Source organism: Triturus cristatus, chromosome 4_2 (assembly GCF_964204655.1).
Source record: "Triturus cristatus chromosome 4_2, aTriCri1.1, whole genome shotgun sequence".
NCBI classification, from domain to species: domain Eukaryota; kingdom Metazoa; phylum Chordata; class Amphibia; order Caudata; family Salamandridae; genus Triturus; species Triturus cristatus.
In genome coordinates this window covers 416,072,947-416,091,582 of record NC_140586.1, presented here as the reverse complement: position 1 = coordinate 416,091,582, position 18,636 = coordinate 416,072,947, and the positions used below count along the sequence as shown (strand labels likewise).

The 18,636-nt window shown below is 48.4% G+C and overlaps 1 protein-coding gene across 2 annotated transcripts in view; it reads right to left on the bottom strand.

The window, feature by feature from the left end:
- LOC146834490 (ferric reductase 1-like) overlaps nt 1-18,636 on the bottom strand; it is a 439,656-nt gene that overhangs the window by 364,524 nt on the left and 56,496 nt on the right. For both annotated transcript variants that reach the window (XR_014960631.1, XM_085601878.1), the window contains exon 2: nt 720-906. Coding sequence is in view for 1 of the 2 variants with exons in the window: in XM_085601878.1 (XP_085458004.1) it covers nt 720-728 (9 nt within the window). In the remaining variant the exon portion in view is untranslated. The remainder of the gene's footprint in view (nt 1-719; nt 907-18,636) is intronic.

Below are 18,636 nucleotides of genomic sequence, written 5' to 3'. Positions count from 1 at the left end.
CTGCTTATTTTTGTAACATAGGGATTGAGGTTTGTTAACTGCTCACTTTGCAGTCATGAAAAGAAACGTAAATTGAATTATGTTACAATTTGCTGGGGTACAAGTGAAAGAAAAGTCTATAGGATATTATGTGTTTTGTAACACACAAAAAATGTAATTACGTACAAATTATCCATACACATTCAGCAATTAGCAAAGCATAAATTGAAGCAAATAGTGGAAACAAAGATTTTAATGGGATCAAACAACAAATCATGACATTTTCCTTGGTGATGCACAAATGATAAGTATTCACTGAAACCTGATTTCTATGCATTAAGAATTATGTAAAATATAGCTTTATCATTAAATCTTTATGTCTGTGCAAATGTAGTGACATTAAAAAATCGCCCGCATCATGTCCATTAAAGCTAGATGGGTCGCGAAAGTGTGTAATTCTACAAATTGGGCAGTGGCTCTAAAATGTTTGGGAAGCACTGGTCTAAAGGTCCTGATAGACACGGAGGCATGACAACGAGCAACCTCCACTCACCTCCCTTGGTAGCCATCTTCCAACACTTCAGCAATGCACATTTTCCTAACACGTTGGTCAAACCAGTACCCAATAGCGTTTATCTTTGGAAGCAGGTGATAAATGCATGTTTACAACAGAAAACTGTCGCCAACCAAAATACTGAATATGTGGCTGAAAAGTAGTGCTTAGTAGAAATTGTTCTTACCTGATACATCCCTTTCTCCTGGTTCTGTTGGAATTCTTTCAAGCCAAAAAATACTGTCTCACAGCTCCTGATGCAAGAAGATGAGTTGATTCTTTTGAAAGTTGAAAGTCTCCGGGGGTGCAAAAGCAGGCATATTGGTAACTCGGGAGGGCATGGGGCATGCAGCTAAACCTGGCTTGAGCCCGACCTAAAAAAGAGCAAATAAAAATGCATTTTGAACTAAATGACATTCTAGAACTTCACCTTGATAAAAAATGAAATGGCACTGGATATAAACTAATACAGACACCGGAACCGTGTCATTAGTGTGAAACAGGGTCATTAATAGGCAGAATGGTTAATGTTTATGATTCGGTGTCTGCAGTCAAGCCAGACTTCTTTTGAACCATCGCTCTCATAGGCTGAAACAAAGTAAGTTGACAGATCACTCCAGGAAGAGGAAGGGTGCCCATGGGCAACAATCTAAGCGGGTTTAGATCTAAAAACGCTGCAACATCCAAATTGAGGCGTCATTGTAGGACGGAGCACTGGCATTTAAATATGTTTGTTAATAATGTTTGTGTGTTAATAAGTAGCTGGTATATAAAGGGCACGTTTGGTTTTGAATGGGTGGGTTGGCGTTAATGGTCAGTGCTTATTTTGATTTTATTTATGAACACAGCAAGACAGAAGTGTAAATGTATTGCAAATACATGACATAATAAATCCACAAATGAACTACAGCTGTGTACAGCTGTGTATGCTACATATATTAGGATTTAGCAGGGAGCATGAAGGAGATTTGTGCATAAAATTATCCAATGGTTTACAACACAGTTAATCATCATAGCTAGTGGATTACAGTTTTGAACCACTATAATTGATGAAAAACACACACATATTCGATTCATTTTGAAATCGGGTTTAAAATAAGCAGCAGCAAATCCACATCAAGCAGTGCTGACTAGTGACACTCAGGTGCTCAGTATGAACCTGCGAAACATTTGTCACTCAGTGTTGCGCATTATTATACTGCAGGGTCCAATATGAATCAGTCCATCCCAAAGAGACATAGTGCCGCCCCAGATCACACAATGCTGATACCAGACGGTGCTTCCCAGAATCAAAATGCTCTTCTCAATATGGAAAATGTTGATCACTAGCACACAGCATCCAACTGACACTACTGGCCAGTATTGCACGCGGATGCAAACACAGCCACCCATGTAATGCAAATGAATGCAACATTTATTGTTGGACCATCCGCAGGCTGGGGGTAGAAGGAGTGAAATGGTACTATGTGATGATATTCACACGGCCTGTGTGTTTGTGTAATACTGTTTACTCAACGAGTACCAGTGTGTGATAGTCACCCCTGTGTATACTGCCGATATGTGGGAAAGCATTCACTTTCATTGAGTCTGTTCATGTTGTGTACAATTGAAGTGTGTGCCATGCCTTTCTGTACGTATCTCTGAGATCAGGGCCGGCTTTAGGGCTGGTAGGACCCTATGCGACAATGTCTGTTTGCACCCCCCCAATGACCACCTCTGCCACAGATGCCCACACTAGCACCCTTTAACAGTGCCTCTCAAGTCTCCATAGCCACTGTCTCCCAGATTCATTTAGTTTTATAGCACCACTCATACCAGTTTAAGGTGTCAGAGCACTTTATACCACACACACATTGCACAGAGACAATCATATGTGTGTAAATCAGGGTGTAGGAAATGTTACATCAGATAGGACTATAAGGTGTAGTGTAGGAGTGACATGTCATCGATTCTGGTAGGCAATATAGTTAAACTTCTTATTCAGGAAAGGCAGAAATTCTGAATTTAAAACGCAACATCATTGTTAAGGGTTCCCTTTCATAATAAGAATTGTTTCCAAACCAAATTAACCCTTTTCACAAGATTAGGATAATGAAAGACTGGGCAAAAACACATATACTCTAAACATATATCTTGCAGAGTGCAGCAGCTCTAGGGTGACAGTTAATAGCTCAATGTTCTATATTAGGATTTTGACTTAGAAACGACAAGTAACAATAGGAGCTCTCTTACGGAAGCAGTAACCCACTGACCTATTTACATTATATGCACTTCGTTATCTGCATGGTACACTTTCTTAGCAGCAGGCATTTTAACCCTCTGCACTACCTTAGGATGAGTCAAAATTTCCACTAGGCAAACCTCCAGTCTCTTTCCAGGAAGACGATTAATGACGGGACTTCTCTTAACATTTTAATTGATGTCTGAAAGTTGCTGGAGGCCAGGAACGAGGCAGCAGATGATTTTAAAATGATGTTACACATGTTCAAAAATGAACCCCACCCCAAGTCAACGCCCGGTGCGGTCGCACCGATCGCACCGCCCTAGAGCCGGCCCTGTCTGAAATCATGTTTGCGCTGTGGTCTCTGAGCTTGATATTGTCCCGATTACTTACTGGGAACTTTCATTATTACTAATCCAACTCGTTCTTGTCCATGTTATTACTTTACTATATTGATCATTCTTCTAGAGAGGAGGAAAAACATGGGCTAAATAAGTGTTTAGAATCCTCCTACCACTACGAAGTACGTGTCAAAGGGTGAGTGTTAGAAATTGGGTTTCTGGTTGACTGGGGTGGAAACCCTGGTCATGCAGAAGCCACAATCCTCGTCAGGGTAAGATACAAACAATCCACAAATTAACCTTTGCTCAACCCCTGGTAGCTTGGCACCGAGCAGTCAAGCTTAACATGGAGACAATGTGCAAAGTCTTTGTGCAACACTTCAAACAGTAAAAATTGTGAAAACACAACATAAAAAGATCCCACACAAGTTTAAAAACTTGTCACCGAGCAGTCAAGCTTAACATGGAGACAATGTGCAAAGTCTTTGTGCAACACTTCAAACAGTAAAAATTGTGAAAACACAACATAAAAAGATCCCACACAAGTTTAAAAAAAATGGATTATAGTTTAATAAATAAAACAAGATCAAAACGACAAACTTCCAATGAGATGAACCAGACATATGAATTATTAAAGAATAATGTAAAAATAGTGCCAAAAAGCACCAAACACCAATTATGGATATCTGGTCGTGCTGGACAAGGGCAAAGTCAGAGGTTCATGTCGAATACGATGGGGCGCGGGCCAACTACAGGGTCCAGACTGGGCCCTCTGAGCAAAAGTACCTTGGTCCGGACTGCATGAATGCCAAAGATCCTCTCAATGGAGAGGTTGTGGAGCGCAGAGGGGATGTGTTGATGTCGATCTACACATTCAACGGCCATGCACTGGCCCTGGCATTGCAACAGCTACGATGTGTAGTCTCTGGTGCAATGCAGTTTCAGCTGCGACGCCGATGCTGTCATTGAAGCATATCTGAACACTTCACTTGAAAAGCCTTGTGCAGTGGTGGCTCCGAAGTCGGAACAGAGGCTCCAATCCATGCAGATGCAGCGATGGGTCGGTTCTGTTCCATGAAACAGGGTGATGCACCAATTCCGATCTGCGCGGTGTTGAAGATACATTGGTGCTATCCACACAAAAGCAGTTCTGTCTCAGCAGCAGTGGGTTTGAGCAGCAACTTAAGTTCGCTTCCAAGGGTCTATGACTGGGGTGACATCTCTTTGCAAAGTAGACTCACAGATGCCAGAGTTTAGGTGCAGAAGCAGGATAGTTGGAATTCTTTTATGTCCCTGAGACTTCAGATAAGGAGGCAAGCCAGCAATCCCTTGGAGTAACTCTTGTTTTAAGTGATACAAGTCCAGTCTTTCTCAGTGAGATCAGAAGGGCAGCAGGTCAGCACCGGAAGAAAGTAGTTCTTCCAGAGCAGCTGTTCAGCAGAGTGGCAGTCCTTCAGCAGCACAACAGTCCTTCTTCCTGGCAGAGACTTCACAGGTCCAGAAGTGTACTAAACTGGTAGAGTCTGAGGTCCAGTTCTTATACCCATTGGTGCCTGTTAGACCTGGCACCTTGGCGTGGGTCTCCCTTCCATTTTTTGCTGTTTCCTCATGTGTTTTTGCTGGTGTTAGATGCTTTGGGCACTGTGCCACTCCTATCCAGTGCCACAGTGCAAGTGCTCCCTATCGTAAATTGATGTATGGATTAGTGATTCCATGATTGGCTGGTTTGGCTTACCTGTCAGACCCTAGTACAGTGCACCAGGAGTGCCCAGGGCTGGTAATCCAAATGCTGCTGGTGGGCTTGCAGCACTGGTTGTGCCACCCACAGAAGCAGCCTGTTAAAGTGCGTCTAAGGCTTGCCATTGCAGAGCCTGTGTGCAGTCTGGTCCTGCCATGCTGACTGGGCAAGTGCACCCACTTGCCAGTCCCTAAACCTTCCGTTTTCTTCATATCAGACACCCCTATGGTAGGCCCAATGGCAGGGTGCATTGTAAGTATACGGTAGGACATGCCCTGGTGTGTGTGGCATGTCCTAATAGTGAATTACAGCCATTTTCGTTTTTTATCTATTGCAAAGGCTGTTAGAATCCAGGTTCTCTGGTTGGCACAGGTAGGTACTTGTGACAAGCAGGGAACCTTTCCTCTAGTCAGGGTAAGGGGTTACACTCCTAAAATAACCCCTGCTCACCCTCTAGGTAGCTTGGCGCGAGCAGACAAGGCTTATCTCAGAGCGTTATAGGTTAAGCATTTGTGAACACATACAGTAACCCAGTGACAACACTACAAATGGACACCACACAGGTTTTATATTGAAAATAAGGCTTCTTTATATAGAGTTACACACAAGACCATTAAACGACAAAAATACACAATACTGTTACTTAGATGGTAGAAGTTTGTTTAGTTCTCTTAAGTTCTTAAATGTGACAATTTAAGTCAATGTACCTTTTAGATGCGACACGCAGGGCAACGAAAGTGTTGCAACAATGTTGATGCGATGAAGTTTTGGTGCAAAGAAATAAAGACGTGAAGATCTTCCAGATGCGTTACGCTTCTCCGATGTTGCGAGAAAACTCGACTCGATGCGTCAGCTGCAGCGACGTCACCCTTTAAGCGATGCGACGACAGCGGCCTTGGCTGCGGCACTCTTCTCCGATGTTTGGGAGACGCTTCCGCTCGATGTGATGTTGCAGAGGCGACACCCCTTTACGCGATGCGACAACAGCAGCTCCGACGGCAGCACGCTTCTCCGTGGATGCGAGGCGTTTTTCTTGATGCGGTGCAATGCGACAGCTACGATGGCTGCGATGGCGACACGCTTCTTCCTCGATGCAAGACTCTTCTCTTGATGCGGTGCGATGCGTCAGCTACGATGGCTGTGATGGCGACACGCTTCTTCGGCGTTGCGAGACACTTCTTGGATGATGCGAGACGCTTCCTCTCAATGCGATGCTGCAGCGGCGACACCCTTTACGTGATGCGACGACAGCAGTTCCGACGGCGGCACGCTTCTCCGTCTTGAGTCGCGCTTCCAGCTCCTTGCGACACGCAGTCCCACAGAAGGCCTAACAACAGCAGCAGGCACTTCCAAAAGACTTTGGGGAGCTGGGGGGTGAAGTCCACTGGTCCTGGGACTTCGTTCAGGGGGCAAGCTCAGCACAAGCCCTTGGAGATCTTTTAAGCACAAGTTGAAATAAAGTCTTTATAGTCTTTCTCCTCTCCTTTCAGCAGCAAGGCAACCACTGCAGGCCAATCTCCCAGGTCAGGGACAGTACTCCTCCTTACAGCTTTCCCGGTTCCTTCTCCTCAGGCAGAGGTTCTTCTTGTCAAGCAGGATCTAATTTCTTGGGAGCAGGGTCCCAATACTTATACCCCTAATTCCTTTGTTCCTCTGGGGTAGAGGGGCCTTTGCCCAGTCCAAACCAGTTCCTGAGCACTTTGTTGACATGACTCTGACTTTCTATTCAGGGTGCAGGGCAGAGACATCAGCCGCTCCACAGGAGGTGGAGCCAGCATTGTGGTGGCAGAGCACAGCCCTATTCAGAGTCCAGGTGCACTCCTCCCACCCATCTGGATGTCAATCTCTCTATTCACCACCAGGCTACCTAGCTCTGCCCCTCTGGGTTTCCCCAGCCCTGTCACTCACACAAACCAGACAGGCAGACACACATCATAGCAGAGGCAGGCTGAAATGGTTAGGCAAGCAAATACCAACTTTCTAAAAGTGGTATTTGCAAACACAGAATATTAAAAAAAACTTTACTAAAAGATGTATTTTATTATTCTGAGTTCAGGCATACTAATCTCGAATTTCTACCATGTTCCCTGGGTCTGTTAGTGTCATAGGATGTAACAATTCTAACAGCCCATTCTGGCCTATGGGAACAGGTAGCCTTGCAATAGTGAAAAACGAAAATGGCTGTAATTCACTATTAGGACATGCCACACACATCAGGGCTTGTCCTACCTTATGATTACAATGTACCCTGCCCTTGGACCTACCATAGGAGTGACTAATATGAAGTTAAGGGAAGGTTTAGGGACTGGGAAGTGGGTGCACTTGCCCAGTCAGCATGACAGTACCAGACTGCACGCTGGTTCTGCAATGGCAGACCTTAGACACATTTTACTAGGCCGCTTCTGTGGGTGGCACAACCAGTGCTGCAAGCCCACCAGCAGCATTTGTATTTACAAGCCCTGGGCACTCCTGGTGCACTTTACTGGGGTCTGACAGTAAACCAAATAAGCCAATCATGGAATCCAACCAACATATACATTTAAAATAGGGAGCACTTGCACTGTGGCACTGGCACAGTGCTCTGAGCAGCTAACACCAGCAAAACACATGAGGCACTGCGACAAAAAAGTGGAAGGGAGACTCAGGCCAAGGTGCCAGGTCTAACACGTGTCCCCTCCAGCTGAAGAGTGGGGAGAACTACCCTACCTCAGGGAGTTCCTCATCACTAAGGCGGAAAAATCTGGACTGACCATCAGCATTGGCGTGATCTGTACCAGGGCGATGTTCCACCGTGAAATCCATCCCCCTGTAGGGAAATGGACCACCTCAACAGCTTTGGATTCTCACCCCTCATATGCATCAACCATCTGAGGGGCCTGTGGTCTGTCTGAACCCGGAAGTGAGACCCAAACAGGTAGGGTCTTACCTTCTTCTGCGCCCAGACCACAGCAAATGCCTCACGCTCAATAGCACTCCATCTCTGTTCCCGTGGAAGTAACCTCCTGCTAAGGAAGGCTACAGGTTGATCTAGGCCCTCTTCCTTAATCTGTGAAAGAACAGCCCCCACACCATGCTCTGAAGCGTCTGTCTGAATGATAAACTCTTTGGAGAAGTTGGGAGCTAAGAGCACGGGCGCCGTGCACATAGCAGCTTTCAGGGCCTCAAAAGCTTTCTGACAGGTGTCAGTCCAAATCACTTTCCTGGGCTGCTTCCTAGAAGTCAGCGCTGTCAAGGGGGCAACAATGTTGCCATACCCCTTGACAAACCTCCTGTAGTACCTGGTGAGACCTAGGAAGGCTCTCACCTCTGTCTGGGTTTTGGGCGACTCCCAATTCAGGATGGTTTCCATCTTGGGTTGAAGGGGCGCCACCTGGCCGCTCCCAACCTGGTGCCCCAAGTACACCACGGAACTCTGCCCGATCTGGCACTTACTCGCCTTGATCGTGAGGCCTGCCCTCCGCAGCACCATCAACACTTCCCAGAGGTGGCGCAGGCGTTCCTCCCACGTGGAGCTGAACACTGCGATGTCATCCAGGTAGGTGACACTGAACGAGTCCAGTCCAGTCCAACCAACACCTGGTTGACCAACCTCTGGAAGGTGGCAGGGGCATTCTTCATCCCAAAGGGCATAACCCGGAACTGGTAGTGCCCATCTGGAGTGGAAAATGCTAACCTCTCTTTGGCCCCCTCGGTCAAGGCGATCTGCCAGTACCCAGTCGTTAAATCAAACGTGCTGAGGTAGTTGGCAGCCCCTAGCCGATCTATGAGCTTATCAGCTCTGGGAATGGGGTGTGCGTCAGTCCTGGTGACTGAATTGAGTCCTCTGTAGTCCACACAGAACCGGAGTTCGGGTGTGGCTCCCGGCGCTGCAGCCTTTGGGACCAAGACCACTGGGCTGGCCCAAGGACTGTTGGAGGAATCAATTACCCCGAGTGCAAACATCTTGGAGACCTCCTCCTTGATGCAGGCCCTCACCCTGTCAGTCACCCTGTAGGCCTTGTGCCTCACAGGTGGACTATCCCCAGTGTCCACATCATGGACGCACCAATCAGTGACACCAGGAACCAGGGAAAACAGATCAGAAAATTGTCCCAGCAGCTGGCGACAATCATTCTGTTGCTCAGGGGTCAGGGCGGAAGAGAGGATGACACCATCCACTGACCCATCTTGCTCCTGGGCTGACAGGAGGTCCGTAAGAGGCTCAGTCTCCTCTTCCATCCCAGCATCTGTTGCCAAGAGCATGCCCACTTGGGACCTCTCCAAGTGGGGCTTGAGGCGGTTGACATGAAGGACCCTTAAGGGGTTCCTTGGAGACCGCAAGTCAACCAAATAGGTAACTGGACTCTTGCGCTCCACCACCTCAAAGGGACCGGTCCACTTATCCTGGAGCGCACAACGCTCCACGGGGGCCAAGACCCACACCTTTTGTCCAGGCTGAAGCTCTACCAGAGTGGCATTCTGGTCGTACCACCGCTTCATCTCCTCCTGGCTGGCTTCCAGATTTGCCTCAGCAAGTTGCCTGAATCGCCTAGTCTGATTTCTGAAGGCCAGCATGTAGCTATATACATTCTGGGGAGGTTTCCTGGGAGATTTCTCCCAGCCTTCCTTGACCAGACTTAGAGGTCCTCTCACTGGGTGGCCATACAGGAGCTCAAAGGGGCTGAACCCTAGAGACTTCTGTGGCACCTCACGGTACGTAATGAGAAGGCATGGCAAGAGGACGTCCCACATACGCCTCATGGGTTCTTCCAGACCCATTATCATGCCCTTGAGGGTACGGTTGAATCTCTCAACCAACCCGTTTCCTTGGGGGTGGTAAAGTGTGGTGAACTTGTAGGTTACACCACACTCTTGCCAAAGGGTTTTCATATGGTACCCCGGTCAGACACCACCTCTAGAGGGAATCCCACTCTGGAGAAAATTCCCATCAGTGCACGTCCCACCACGGGGGCCGTCACTGTCCTCAGAGGGATGGCTTCCGGGTACCGGGCTGGCATGGTCCACCAGGACCAGGGTAAACCTGTTGCCCATGGCTGTCCTGGGGTCCAGTGGCCCCACAATGTCAATCCCCACTCGCTGGAATGGGGTACCGACCACAGGGAATGGCTGGAGTGGAGCCTTCTGCTTCCTTCCACTCTTTCCACTTGCCTGGCAAGTCTGATAGGTCCTGCAGTGAGTGTCTGAACTCCTGCGCATTTGAGGCCAATAAAAGTGGGTGACAAGCCTTTCAAAGGTCTTGTCCTGCCCCAAATGTCCTGCCAATGGCACATCGTGAGCCAGCCCCAGTAGGAAGGCTCTGAAGTCCTGGGGTACCACCAGCGCACGGGCTGACCCAGGCTCAGCAACCTTAGGCTCTGTATATAGGAGGTCGTTCTCCCAGTAAATGAAATGTGACCCAGACTGATCACCTGCGGCCTGGTCTGCAGCCTGCTGCCGCATACCCAAGAAAGAAGGGCATTCTTTCTGTGCCTTACAAAAGTCCTCCCTGGAGGGGCCTCTTTCCTGCTGCCAATGGGTCAGCTCAGGCAGGTCCCCCAGTTCAGCTATCTGTTCCCCGGTAGGCTCCAGGGCATCCCCCTCAAGGTCTGCTTCCTCCTGGGCCGTGGGAGCTTCAGGGGCCGGTTTCCCAACCCCCTGCCTCTTCTCTCTAAGGCCGGTCTCTGGGCCTCCCTCTTAGGCTCCAGGACCTCTTGAGCACCTCTACTTGCTGCCATGGATCGTGTGGTGACACACGCCCAATCTGGCATACCCAACATCTCCAGGTGAGCACTCCGCTCCACCTTAGCCCAAGGTGAGCTCTCCAAGTCGTTCCCTAACCGACAGTCTACAGGTATGGCGGGCCTCACAGCTACCTGAAGAGTACCAGAGCCACCTTGCAGTGACTCTCTGTGTTGTCAGCGGCAACAACTAGATAGAATGCTCCTGGGACAACCTGCTCTTGAGACACCAGGTGACACTTGACAGCTGTCACACTGGCTCCTGTATCTCTGAGAGCTTCCACCCTACGGCCATTGATGGTCACCCACTGCCTGTATTTCTTAGTGTAATCAGGCAGCTGGGTTTGGGGGACCATCTCACAGTCTCCTAATGAGACAAGGGACATCTCTGCGGGACCCCACCCACCTTGGACTGTCATCTCCTCCCCCAAGGCTACACTAGCCACGTGCCGGGGTGGAGCACCAGTGGGTGCTGGTTTACCATACAGCGGACACTTTACATCAGAGCCAAAATGCCCCATGTTACCACACTTGAAACATTTTATGGGCCCCTTTTGAACAGGTGTACCTGTCGGGGCCCCGGTCGGTTTCTGGGGTGGGGGAGGCTGAGAACCTTTCCCTTGGTTCCCTTGGGGATTACTTTGGGGCCTTCTTGGGAACTCCCTCTGTTTACCCTTGTCCCCCCCACTCTTCTGCTGGGGACCCTGCCTACCTTTAGCGGAGTCTCCCATTGAACCCTTGTGGACCCTGGTACTGACCCAGCGGTCCCCCTCCTCAGCAAGCTTCCTAGGGTTAGTCAGCCTACTATCAATCAGGTGCTGGCGTAGCTCAGGAAAACAATTACTGGACAAGTGCTCCCAAGCCATTAAATCAAGAAGCCCTTGAAAATCATTAACCTTACTACCCTTCACCCAACCATCCAGTGCTCTGCAAAAAAAAGTCACTTACTCAACATACGTACTGTTTGGAATCTTGGTGCACCCCCTGAACCTTTGCCTATACAACTCAGGGGTCAACCCATACCTAGCCATCAAAGCTGCCTTCATATGGGGATAAGAATTATAATCATCTGAAGGCAAGTCTGGCAGTGTGTCCCGCCCCTCACTAAGGAACCGTCCCCACAACCCCGCTCCCCAATCCTTTTCAGGGACCCGGTGGGAAGACATGGCTACTTCATAGGCTTTGAACCACTGCCCTATGTCATCATTTGAAAAAAAATATTTTACCACATCTTTGGGTATGTACACCCTTGATTCTACTTGCACTGACGGTGTGCTGCCAGCAGAGGGAGCAATTTCTAAACTCTGGGCCTTCAGCTCCAACTCCCTCAAAACCTTTTCATGTTCATACTGTAGCTTTTTTTCTTCTATGGCTAGCTTTCTACTTTGCATTTCAAATTCTAACTGCCCACTTAACTTGAGCTTGGTCAGCTCCAATTCATGCATCCTACACTCTTTTCTATCTGCCAGCTCCTCTGGAGATAGATTTTTACTGGAAACACTGCTACCGTGCAGGGGAAGGGGTCCTCCTTCCTCTTGGACTCACTGGCCCATCCGGCTGCTCCTCTGCATTTTCATTATCAGTGGCATTCCTTGCTTCTACCCAGGCCCTCAGCGCCTTGTAGAACTCTGTCTTGTTTTTACATCCAGTTGTAGAAACATTAAATTTCTTGCAGAAGAACTTTAGCTGTGATACTTTGTAGCTTTCCAGTTTCTCTTCTTCCCATTCCCATTCATTATCAACAGAGATTATGGATGCTGCTTTCTCCACCATGGTTAAGTTTGGCAGTACTCAAAAATAGAAAGTCCCAAAAGAAATCTACCAACAAGTATTTGTTGCATTAAGGTCTGCACTCACTAAGTAGTGTTCACCAATTACTGTACATGAGTCACAAATGCAAGTCCAGAATCCTCACCGCTGACCACCAATGTTAGAATCCGGGTTCTCTGGTTGGCACAGGTAGGTACTTGTGACAAGCAGGGAACCTTTCCTCTAGTCAGGGTAAGGGGTTACACTCCTAAAATAACCCCTGCTCACCCTCTAGGTAGCTTGGCGCGAGCAGACAAGGCTTATCTCAGAGCGTTATAGGTTAAGCATTTGTGAACACATACAGTAACCCAGTGACAACACTACAAATGGACACCACACAGGTTTTATATTAAAAATAAGGCTTCTTTATATAGAGTTACCACAAGACCATTAAACGACAAAAATACACAATACTGTTACTTAGATGGTAGAAGTTTGTTTAGTTCTCTTAAGTTCTTAAATGCGACAATTTAAGTCAATGTACCTTTTAGATGCGACACGCAGGGCAACAAAAGTGTTGCAACGATGTTGATGCGATGAAGTTTTTGGTGCAAAGAAATAAAGACGTGAAGATCTTCCAGATGCGTTACGCTTCTCCGATGTTGCGAGAAGACTCGACTCGATGCGATGTTGCAGCGGCGACACCCCTTTACGCGATGCTCCGACAGCAGCTCAGACGGCGGCACGCTTCTATGTGCACGCAGGTTCTGCAATGGCAGACCTTAGACACATTTTACTAGGCCGCTTCTGTGGGTGGCACAACCAGTGCTGCAAGGCCACCAGCAGCATTTGTATTTACAAGCCCTGGGCACTCCTGGTGCACTTTACTGGGGTCTGACAGTAAACCAAATAAGCCAATCATGGAATCCAACCAACATATACATTTAAAATAGGGAGCACTTGCACTGTGGCACTGGTTGGCAGTGGCACAGTGCTCTGAGCAGCTAACACCAGCAAAACACAAGAGGCACAGCGACAAAAAAGTGGAAGGGAGACTCACGCCAAGGTGCCAGGTCTAACAAAGGATACCTGTTGCCCATTGGCCAGAATGGGCAGTTTGATTATTACATCCTATAATCCTAACTGACTCAGGGAACATGGTAGAAATTAGAGTTTAGTATCCCTGAACTCAGCATGATAAAATACATCTTTTAGTGAAGTTGGTTTTAACATTCTTTGTTTGAAAATACCACTTTTAGAAAGTAGGTATTTTCTTGTCTAACCATCCAAGCCTGCCTCTGCTAGGTTGTGTATTCTTATCTGGAGTTTGAGTGACAGGGGCTGGGGGATGCCAGCACAGGACTGAATAGACAGATCTGCATGCAGATGGGTGGGAGGAGTTGCACCTGGGACCTGAATAGGGCTGTGCCTTCCCTCCACAATGCTGGCTCCACCTCCTGTGGTGCGTCTGATGTCCCTGCCCTGCACTGTGAAAGGAAAGAAGGAGTCATGTAAACAAAGTGCTCCAGGACTGACCAGAACTGGTTTGGAGTAGGCAAATACCTCTCTGCCTACAGAGAACAGAGAGAAACTGGGTATAAATATTGGGACCCAGACCCAAGGACTTTAGATCACTTTGGGAAACAAGAAGAAACCTTTGCTGAGGAGAGGAACCAGAGAGACTGAGGAGATACTATCCCTAAGCTTGAAGGATTTGCCTGCAGTGGTTGCCTGACTGCCAAAGAGAGGAGAAAGGAACTTTGTGTACTTTATTCAACTTGTGAAGGATCTCCAAGTGCTTGAGAAAAGATATTGCCTCCTGCTGAAGTCTCAGGGACAACAGACTTCAGCAACCAGCTCCCCAAGAGTTCTTTATAAGTGCCTGCTGTTTTGCGAGGCTTTCTGAGGGACTGCATGTCGCAAGGAGCTGGAAGCGCGACTCACGAGCAAGATGCGTGTCGCCGCACTGCCGCTGTCGCTTCACAACGAGAAAGCACCTCGCATCACCGGAACAGAGGATCGACGTCGCAGCAGAAGCCGCATCACCGGGAAGTGTGTCGGAGGGCCTGTCGTGGCCCAGAAGAACCGTTGAGTAATCGTAGGGTCCCTGAAGTGCCTCGCATCGCCGGAGTAGAGGATCGACGTCGCATCAGATGCCGCTGCGGGTCGCATTGTTGCCAAAGCGCCTAACATCGCCGGAGAAAAGAATCGACGTCGCATCAGACGCCGCCGCATCACCGAGAAGCGTGTTGCAAGGCCTGTCGCGGTCCGCATCATGTCGCATCAATAAAAGATGCCATCTTTGTTTCATTGCACCGGATCTTCATCGCATCATGGCTTTGCGTGACGCATCACCACGGAAGCACAGTAAGAAACCAACACATCACCTCCCCTCGCAGAGAAGAACCGACGCATCTCCTATGCAGCAGTAGGGACCAGACGCATCACCATTCTTGCGTGTAAGGAAGTGACACATCACCTTCCCTGCAACACTTTCATTGTATTGCGTTACACATCTTAAGGTACATTGAACTCAAAGTGTCGCATTTTAACATCTAAAGAGAACTAAGCTAATTCTACCAATTTAAGTACAGTATTGTGGATTTTTGTCGTTTGTGGTCTTGTGATAAGTCTATATATAGAATACTTATTTTTTATATAAAACTTGTGTGGTGTCCATCTGTAGTGTTGTCACTTGATTACTTTATGTGTTCACAAATGCTTTACACACTGCCTTTGCGATAAGCCTGTCTGCTCGTGCCAAGCTACCAGGGGGTGAGCAGGGATTATTTTAGGAGTGTACCCCCTTACCCTGACTAGACGCAAGGGTCCCTATTTGTCAAAGGTACCCATCTCTGCCAACTAGAGACCCCCAAATCTAACAGTGCCTTTGAAGTGGGGTCGACTTCAAAGAAGGGTCTTTGAAGTGCACTGAGGTCCTCCCTTCCTGCCCTACCTCCAGTCACACTACAGGGAGTATGCAGTTCTTTTTGTGGGGACAGGACATAGCCTATTCACGTGTAAGTGTGGAGCTGTTCCCTTCTCCTCCCTCCCATCCTCCCATGATGGCCAATTAAGTCACACCTAAGCTCTCATGGTGTGTGGGTGTCTAGAGGGAATGCACAAAGCCCAGCTGTCCCCCTCTCCAGATGTGCATTGAAGACTGGATGCAGGCACACAAGCCTAATAGCAAGAAAATTCCAACTTTCTAAAAGTGGCATTTTCAAAATTCGACTTGCCCATTGAAGAGGATTTAGCTGTACAATTTGTTAGGTACTAAACATGACAGATCTACCTCTTCTAATTAGGAATTACAGCTTATTAAATGTGATAAGACATTTCAAATGTTAGTCTGAGAGGGGTAGGCCTCACAGTAGTAAAAAACGATTTTGTGACATGTAAAACTTAAAAGTGCATGTCCTACCTATTAGTTACACAGCCCCTTGCCCTGTGGGCTACCTAGGGCCTACCTTAGAGGTAACTTATATGTAGTAAAAGGGGAGTTTAAGACGTGGCATGGAGATTTATAAGTTGCGTCGATATGGTAGTGTAAACTGCACACATGCTCTGCAGTGGCAGGCCTGAGACATATTTAAAAGGCTACTTAAGTGGGTCGCATAAGCAGTGCTGCAGGCCCGCTATAAGCATTTAATTTACAGGCCCTGGGCATATGTAGTTAACTTTATTAGTGACTTATATGTAAATTAAATATCCCAATTAGGAGCACATCATTAAACCAGACTCAGCCCACACTGCTGCCATCCAGGGGATTACATGCTCCAACATGCCTTGTGGCCGGAACCGCCGCCAATGACACCTGACCGCGCCCGGAGGCGCATATAGAGGGCTCGAGGCTCCCGCGGCGCGGAAGCCCGTCATTGCACCAGACTCAGCCTACGCTGCTGCCAACCAAGGGACTACAAGCCCCACACGGCCTTGCGTCCGAAAACAGCTGTCAACGACCCCTGACAGCACCCGAAGGCGCCTATAGAGTGCTCGTGGGCTCCAGCGGCGCCAGAGCCCGTCGTTGCACCAGACTCAGCCCACGCTGCTGCCATCCAGGGGACTACATGCCCCAGCCTGCCTTGCGCCGAAACCGCTGCCAACAACCCCAGACCACACCCGGAGGTGCATATAGAGTGCACGGTGCTCCAGCGGCACAGGAGCCCTTCATTCCGCTAGACACAGCAAACGCTGCTGCCATCCAGGGGACTACAAGCCCCAAACAGCCTTGCGGCCAGAAACGCTGCCAACGACCCCTGACCGCGCCCGGAGGCACCTATAGAGTGCTCGGGGCTCCAGCCGCGCCGGAGCCCGTCATTGTGCCAGACTCAGCCCACGCTGCTGCCATGCAGGGGACTACAAGCCCCAGCCTGCCTTGCGCTGGAACCGCTGCCAACAACCCCTAACCACGCCTGGCCATAGAGTGCTCAAGGCTCCCACGGCGCGGGATGTGCACGTTCGTGCCATGCCCGGGTAAAGCATGGGCCAAGGGCGGGCCAGTCTGTGCCCGTCCGCGGCCCGGTAAGGCTGGGCTGGGCCTAATCTCTTGGCTGGTGGATCTGTTGGACCCTTAGGACTTGGCTAGTCTACTGTTCATACCCGCTCTGAAAGGACCAGCCCGGGTGGACTTTGTCTGATCTCTTGCAGCCTTAAGGTACTTTGTTCGATTGATCCCAAGCAGGTGGGGGTTAGGCTAACACTATGGGCAAGAAGAAAGCTGTGGAGGGAGAACTGGGGGTAGTCCATAAAAGGAAATTGAATAAGAACGCTGTGAAGAAAAGGGGTATTTGAGTGTGTTGATAGCCTAATATCCGATTGTGAGGTCTTACTTGACCCAGCAGGCTTGAGCAAGCCGTCAACACTTACTGTCCAGTCCGATACTTTTAACTATGCTGAGCCCAGGTGCATTCCCTCTGTGTTCAAAAAGATTCTAGGCTCGAATCTAGGTTCACAAGAGTTAACTATACCAGTGCCTACTCCCAACCGAATTTCTTGTGACAATACTGCCTTGTCGCTTTTAAAAGACTTTCCTTGCAATAACAGATTTTCGGTGCTACAGGCCCAGATTCATCCCGCCCCAGATGCCCCCCTTAATAGCTTGGAAAGCTGTGTATCAAATGAAAGCAAGTTGACTGGCCTACCTACCGAGAGTCAAGAGTATAGACTGGATATCGTACCTACTACTGTACCTACAACCCCAGTGCTCTCCTTGACTCAAGGCGGGTCTCTTACTCCTATGATTGGTGCTGTCTTTGGTTTGGAATTCTCCTGTAAGCCTCCTGAGATCCAGTTATTAAACCTGATCTAGGTAGTAAAAGATCTAAAAGCCCTTGTCAGTAGACTTTCTGACTCCTTGTATATGGCCCTTTTCGAGATACAACAAATGAAAAAACAGATGAGCCTTCCTCCCACTAAACCAGCAGTAGCCTCGGAGGGGGGGTACACAGTGGGAGACTGGCTAGAGTGTTCCCTGAAGGGCCGTCAGAGGGGGCCGCTGGGCCTAGTAGGGAAGCAGGGAGGAGTTTACAACCACTACCATGTCACCAAATTGGGCAACCGAAACTTGTGCACATGAGAGGAGCTGTGAACAGGGGAGCTGGCTTGCAATATCGCCCCAACTTAGACATAGTCATCATACCCAATTGCGCACCCCCTGTCGATTGGGTAAAAACACCCATCCCTATTAGAAATACCCCTATGGCCAATAAAAATGTAATGTCAAAGGTGGTATATCTAACAGGTATCCCTAAACTTGCATCTAACACCTGGAGATGGATGAGACCTCCCTAATTAATAAGAGTATCCAATGGGGCCGGCATTTAAGATGGTGACGGTCGATCATCAGGGAAGATATAAAAGGGGCATATTTGGTGGCATTCGATCTACACACTCACCATTTAACTAATTCTAACATCCGTATTAAACATTCACTCCCTGAGGCAATTCCACCAGCATCCCCTCTTCCTGCCAATCTACCTGACATTAGATCATCTCCTCTTCAAGAAATAGACTGACTACCACACTCTATCTTCTGTGTAGGGAAGCAAGCACCTCCTCTGGCTCAGGAAATTATCTTCATTCCCCAACCAGCAAGCTTAGTTCCTGATGACAAGTATGCACTTAACTCAACAACTCCTAGCCCCAGGGGACACCCAGAGAAGAGACTCCTAATAGAGAAGTCAACTAACGGGGCTGGTATTCATTGCGCAGCCCACCTTGTATTACATCAAATATCCTTTATGTCAAGGAACATCGCAGGGCTTAGGTCCAAAACTGTCTCTGAGAACTGGAACAATTTTATAGAGCAATATGACATCGGTTTGTTTCAGGAAACA